General features: G+C 42.8%; 1 protein-coding gene across 1 annotated transcript; it reads left to right on the plus strand.

Moving 5' to 3' along the window:
- Positions 1–458: 458 nt before the first annotated feature.
- On the plus strand, positions 459–6,463 carry FGFR1OP2 (FGFR1 oncogene partner 2). The gene is made up of 5 exons (XM_009071513.1): positions 459–593; positions 1,742–1,859; positions 2,714–2,856; positions 5,724–5,837; positions 6,185–6,463. The coding sequence occupies exons 1-5, from the start codon at positions 459–461 to the stop codon at positions 6,320–6,322; spliced, it is 648 nt and encodes a 215-aa protein (XP_009069761.1). The 3' UTR covers positions 6,323–6,463.
- The last annotated feature ends 734 nt before the right edge of the window (positions 6,464–7,197 follow it).

Below are 7,197 nucleotides of genomic sequence, written 5' to 3' on the forward strand. Positions count from 1 at the left end.
CTCCCTGGGCAACCTGTGCCAGGGTCTCACCACCCTCACAGGAAAAATTTTTTTCCTAATATCTAATCTAATTTTCCCTCTTTCGATCCATCCCTATTATTCCTTGTCCTGTCACTGCCATTCCTAACAGAGAGTCCCTCCCCAGACTTAGAGGACATGCACTGCTCAGTTTTCATGTGTCCAACACTGCCTTTGGCACTTTGTGTATTGATGCTCTCCTTACAACCTGAAGTTTACTTTCAATTCCTTGCTCTGATCCATGGCCTCAACAGCAGTTAAAAAGGTGGGAAAAGAACTTCAGGGTATTCTTAAGATGCATAAACTCTTCCCACTCCCAGAAGGCATCAATCCATCTGAATGTTTCTGAGGGAAAGGTTGTATTCAGCTGCCTTAGACTGCAGAAGGGTGTTCTCCACATGGGTGGTGCTGTGGGAGTAATGGATGTCTCCTGTTCAGAAATGAGCTGCACCATCGAGAAGGCGTTGGCGGACGCGAAGGCACTGGTGGAGCGGCTGAGGGAACACGACAACGCGGCCGAAGCTCTCATCGAGCAGACAACAGCCCTCAACAAACGGGTCGAAGCCATGAAACAGGTTTGCTTTCCACTTCTAGTTACTCTATCAAAAGATCAGCTGGGGAGCACCTAATTCCAGCCCGTTGTTGTGTGCTGCTGTGCAGTGCAGAATTGCTGTGGGGTTTGGTTAATCCCTTAATGCCACACTGGGTATTTTTATTATAGGTGTTACTGGGATCTAAAATTAGGTTGTTTATATGATTGGATCCTGTGGAAAAGTTTTCTCACTCTAGCTTAGATATTGAAAACAAGTAAGTGCTGTTTGAAAAACACTGCTAGAAAGGAGGTTGATACCTAACCCTTTGTGTAGGGTTGATACCTAACAACTTCGTGGTTTTTTGCTCACCTGTGCAACTCTACTCGTTTCCATTCATTCCCACATGCACATTTAAGAACACAGAGGCTCTGTCACACTTTCTTCTGTTCAGAATACTTTGTCTTTGCAGCCTGCTTTTGTTTCCAAGAAGCCTCTTGGGCTTTTTTTTTGTCATCATTTCTGCTCAGATGTTAAGCTTTCAAGGCTTATTGTTAGATTGAGTGTGACTTTTGCATGAGAACTGGAAAAACAGAGAGGTGTTTACTGACTTTCCATATGGGAGTGCATCCTGTCACTTTAGTAGAACCCAGGATATGCTAATAGGCCTATAAAATAATAAACCCTGCCTGCAATTCATCCCTGTAAAACTAGTCATGCAGAGGCTTCATGGCTTCAGATCAAGTGTATTGAATTTACCCATCTGTTGGCAGTCAGGGTGCGCTCCCTCGGGTCCCTGGGACTTGTACCCACACAACCTCGTGGTTTCAGGCACTGGGAAGCCACAGGAGCTATCTAGAGGTTAATACCTCATGGTTTGTCTTTACCACATCTCCCTCAGTTTTCAGTTACTCAATGGCAAACTTGACCTGCATGAATTGAAGGTTAAGTAACACCCACTGCACACACCTAAGGTCTGAAACTTGGTCAGAAATAAAGGTGACACTTTTGTGTCTCTGAAAGGGCAGTGTGTTAGCAACAGCTCCAGATGTGTGTTTGATATTATTTAAAACCAAGCATTATCTTGCTGGTTAGACAGTGCCTGACAGCAAAGCTGGCCCTTTGTGCCCTGCTGAGCAGTGGATGTATTTGGTTACCCAAATGTGTTGTGGCTTGTTGTTTTTAATAACTAGTACCAAGAAGAAATCCAAGAGCTCAATGAAGTAGCAAGACATCGCCCTCGGTCTACGCTGGTGATGGGTATCCAGCAGGAAAACAGACAGATCAGGGAATTGCAACAGGAAAATAAAGGTAAAACATGAATATTCTATCCTTTTCCAGTTCCAGCCTGCACCTCTGGAATCAGTGAGACTTTTACCATTGATCTTTTCTCAGAACATTGTTGTGGAAGAAATTCTTTCTTCTACTCTTAATTTGTCAAAATACTGTCTAAGAGCCCTAATGTCCAAGCTCTGGGACTGATTAACAGAAAGAGAGATTTGGGAAAAATCACTTTTTCAGGCCTTACCTAATGCTCAGCACAAGACAGGAGATAAATAGAGCTTAAATCAGCAGTGTAAGATCTATTTGGAAAGGTGTTTTCCCACTGCTGAAAATAATTTGGGAGCAATCAGGACAAGTTGTAGTATAAGTACAGTAGTATAATTCCTCCTGGAATTTTGTACACTAGGAATGTATTGTTCCTCCTGGAACACCTTAGGTATTCTAGCAGTTACATCCAGCACAGGATTCAATAATCTCCATTCACATGAATCTTGTCTTGGGGGTGATTTGTCCTTTAGCTTACCATATTTTCAACACAAGCATTTGTTAACTCTCATTTTACCAAGCTGCAGCTGAAAACACATCTGTGGACTTCTTCCTAGCTTTTGTGTGGCTTAGAGTGGCTAGAGGAAAGCTGCTCAGCCACTCCTGATGGCTGAGAGCGACAGAACATGGACCATACTGACAGAGACCTCCCATGTGTGACGGAGCTGTCCCTGGGCAGTCCCACAGAAGCCATTGGCAGAGCCCACTGAGATTTTATGGTGCACAGAGAGGGACACTCAATTAGGGGCTCATTTTGGTTTTCTCAAGCTGAAATGTTTTTGCATTTTGTTTTGGTTCTTCTCTGTTAAACTCTGACTTCTAAATGATGTTGGCAGAGCTGCGCACGTCCCTGGAAGAGCATCAGTCTGCCCTGGAACTCATCATGAGCAAGTACAGGGAACAGATGTTCAGGTTGCTCATGGCAAGCAAAAAGGATGATCCAAGTATAATAATGAAGTTAAAAGAGCAACATTCCAAGGTAACAATCTCATTGAGTTTTTTGCCTTTGTTTCTTTCAGTAAACACTTCAGTTAGTTTGTAGTAGATCAGTTCAAAGCTTATTTTGTCTCAGATTTTATCACTGAGCTACTAACAAGTGGTGAACAACTGCCCTATAATCCTACAGATCTCAGTAGCAGTCAGACATTTAGACTGGCTTTAACTTGAGCCCGACTCCAATAAGTAAGTAGCAAACCTATGCTTTTTGGGGAGCCTGAGGTGCTGGAAGGGTGGTGAAAATTTCTGGCATTAGGTATGTTCCATCTCATGGCTTTTGAAAATTAGAAAAGCCAAGTGCCATCAAGAAACATTTTTCTAGACTCTCGTGAGTATTTGTGAGTGTTTCGCAGCTTCATGCGAGTTCAATATATGCTTTTATAGCATTAATATATAGTTTAGGCTTTTTTAGTGTATTTTGAGGAAAATTCATTATTCCTGGTCACTGCCAGATCTAAACAGGAGCTTTCTAGCACAGTATTGTATTGCATGTTAAATGAAACAGAATCGTTAGAAAGCAATGCAACTGTGCAGGCAAACATTAGTTCTAAGTGTTTAATAATCTTTGGCCTCAGCTAACTTCAGTCTGCACAGCAAAGTTAGGCTCTGCACACTGGAAAACAAAGTTTAAGGATTTGGTGCTTTGTTACCTCCTTACAACATCCTGTGTATGTAATTAGTGCCATCGGTATGGAAAAATTACTGGATTATAACTATGCCTTTAACATAAAATCCTAAAAAATGACAGGTACAGATCCTGTAGCAAAGAAGTTACCTCAGCAGATAGTGCAGCATCTGTTACAGTAGCAACATAAGAGGGTAAAACTGCATCCATCCTAAAGTGGACTTTGGAATTTCATTTAGGAGCACTTTGATGGATTAAAAACTTGGGGAAAAAGAAAAAAAAAAGTAAAAAATAGTATCACACACTGTTACTTAAACAGGAGATTTAGGCTTCAGCACTTTGGCTAAACCTGATCACACAAGAATGCCTAATGAAAAGGATTTATCACCCTTCACCTGACACTTAGGATTTCTGGAATTTTGTTATTTATTCTCTTCTCAGCCTTCACGTTCAGTAAGACTGAACAATCTTGAAGCAGTTTTAAATACTTCTCTTGTTAACCTGAAAATCCATTATAGACTCCATTGTACTTTAGGAATTAACCTCACAGTTGGCAGAAACGGCTGTTTCCTCACGTGCCAGCTTTTAACTTAGTGCCTCTTTGCAGAAGAGTATTACAAGATCATTGATTTCTGCAGATCTCATTTAAACAGAACACACCTTCTTTCAGCACTGTTGTGTGCGAGAGAAAAGTGTGTGTTGGTGCTCCTGACCTAAGGGTGCTGCTGGAATATGCTCAACTGAAACAAGGCCTAAACATGTATGTGGCTCTTTTTTTTTTCTCTTTGGAAAAAAACAATATGTACAAAAGAAAGGAGAGAGATACACAGTGTTTATAGATGCTTGAGGCTCTCACTCTCATGGCATTGTTTGGTATTGCAGCATCTGAGTTTCCACATCTGCCTTGCAGAACAGAACCTCACATGTTTGTGTTAGCATCAAACATTAATGACCTTGGAACAGGCCTGAAGTCCTATTGATCCAGAGGCCACACAAGCTGGGAAAACAGGAAGGAGGGAGGACAGGAGTATATCTGAAACCTATGACTCCTTCACAGTCCTTCTCAAGGGTACATCTTTTACACCCTGACCACAGCTTCCTGTCAAGCTAAATTTGGGTGTTCAGTGAAAAAAAAGGTTTTACGTAATAACCTGCACTGGAAACTGAGCAGAAAATAAAGATTTGCAGCACATCTTCCCAACCTCACAGAATCACAGGATGGGTAAGGCTGGAAGGGACCACAGTGGGTCATCTGGTCCCACCTTCCTGCTCAAGGAGGGTCATCCCAGAGCACATGGCACAGGATTATGTCCAGATGGTTCTGGAATATCTCCAGTGAGGAGACTCCACACACTGGGCAGTCTGTTCCCATACATGGTCACCTGCCCAGTGAAGAAGTTCTTCCTCATGTCCAGATGGAATTTCCTGCCTGCTGTGAGTGGGCATTTAACAAGTAAACAGCTAAATTATAGCTTGTGCAATTGGAATGGCAGAGAGGGAAGGGCTGATGCTCATTTAAGTGAAGGATATTTGTTTTGGTCAGGTGAGTTGATGATTGCAAGTGAGGCAGTGCTTTTTGGCACTTTAAGGACAAAGCTGGTCACTGCTAGCTGGATGGAGCTTCAGTCAGACCTGGAATTGAAAGGTGGGATTTGGCTTTAGTCCACACTGTCCCTCATTTCAGCCCTTCTGTCCTACTTTTCCTAACCCATGCCGCAGCAGGGGTGAGCACTGCTCCTGGTGTGTGAGAGCTGAACGCCTGTCCCTGGGCTGGGCTGGCTGTGCTGGGCTCAGGTTTCAAGCTGGAAGGAGTATCACGCCCTGTTCTTCATATCCAGAGTGATACACAGCCATTCTCAGGAAAGCCTTGTCAGGGCCAGCACAGTGCTAACTCAGCCATGTGGAAGCTGTGGAGCCTCTGGAAGACACAGTCATAAATTTCTAATAGAAGGGATCACTGTGGCAAACCAGGTTTATCTCCATAAAGAGGACCATGGTGTCTGCCACAATGTGTAGATGGAGGGAATTTATTTCCTGAAACTTAGGGTAAATAAATAATAAATTAATACGTCGTTAATAAATTGTCAGAGCATTTAAAGTGCGCATTTAATGCTTCACTTTTTTTACTAATGCAGAAAATATATTGCTAAATTGATGTTCCACTAAATACTAATTATCAATACATTTGACTAAACATTAATACTCACTAAATATTTCTGTCTCAGGAGCTGCAAGTGCATGTGGACCAAATCACAGAGATGGCAGCAGTGATGAGAAGAGCCATTGAGATCGATGACAGACAGGGCTGCAAGGAGCAGGAACGCATCACACAGCTGGAGGTGAGGCTCACACACACACAGCAGTGGCGCAGACAGTGAGGGGTGATGCCAGCACAGGGTTTCCATGGGGTCACTGCACCAGGGCTCTCACTGCTGCTGTGTTACCCTTCCCTGGTGGGAGCAGTGCTGTTTCCCTCCTCAAGGGAGCTGCAGAGGGGATGCTCAGTGTCCAGAGAGCAGGAGGGTCAGAAACCTTGTGTTCTCAGCTGTAGAAGTATTACAGCACTGCCTGCAGGTCAGCATTTGCTCCTTATGCATTCCTTTGGAGTAGAGGGGAGGTTAGTCATGTGGTTATTGTCATTTCTTTCTGCAGTCTATTAAATGCCTTTTTCTTTCTCTGGTTTTAGCAAGAAAACAAAGGCTTGAGAGAAATTCTTCAGATAACTAGAGAATCGTTTCTGAACCTGAAGAAAGAAGATGCATCAGAGAGCACCTCCCTGTCAGGATTAGTGACAAGCAGTGACCTGAGCCTGAGGAAGAGCTAAGGACTGTGGGAGGCAGCAAGCTGCAATTGCACACTTTACTAATGGAATATCAGGGGTCACTGGTCAAGCAGTTGTTACTGAATAGGGCACCAGCAAGGGAATGTGTCAGGCTCCAGGTTAGTGGCTTTTATCCTGGGTAAAAATCAGATAAAAACGCTGTCCTACAACACCCTCAGTGACAGATTCATTGCCATAGATCTGTGGAGATCTCCATCTGGGAGATGGATTCATGCACTTGCTGAATTGAGAGTTCATTTTATATGAAGTCATTTTACAGCTAAAAGATGAGATTCCAAATAATTTATATGTTATTGCTCATACAAAGTTGAGTGCAACTATTAGATAATAAAGGTAAGATTTCAAGTCCAGTCTCTGGGTTAAAAGTAGTGAGTTATGAATATGCTTTGTGCATGATCCACATGGATTTTTTTTTTTTTCCTTTTGTCAAGTTTTTTTGTAAAGTCTCATTTTGCACCAAACCTGTTTCATGGAAAGGGCACACAGGCAGCATGGAAATTTAGGATTCCTGTCATTTAGCCACAGGGGATCCTGTTCAAAGAGAAGGCAAATTGTTCAAACAAGAGCACTGCAGTTGTTCAGTAGTTCCTGTTTTAAGCTGAACAAGAGCCTTTGAAACATATGCACTGAATTGTATTGTCAAAACCTGGAAAGAGCTGTTCCCACTTTTATTTTTCCTGGAACAGGTAACAATATAATTCTGCCTTAGCTTTTACTGTTATGAGGGGAAATCCAGGCTCAGTTCTCTGTTGGTAAGAAACCACATTAATCCCACCTATTTGTTCTCCAATTGCCTGCCCAAACTTCCTGACTGGGAAATGGCAACCTGAAGGCACCAAGCAGTGACAGCAGAACGG

Source organism: Acanthisitta chloris, unplaced genomic scaffold, assembly GCF_000695815.1.
Source record: "Acanthisitta chloris isolate BGI_N310 unplaced genomic scaffold, ASM69581v1 scaffold33933, whole genome shotgun sequence".
Classification (NCBI taxonomy): Eukaryota; Metazoa; Chordata; class Aves; order Passeriformes; family Acanthisittidae; genus Acanthisitta; species Acanthisitta chloris.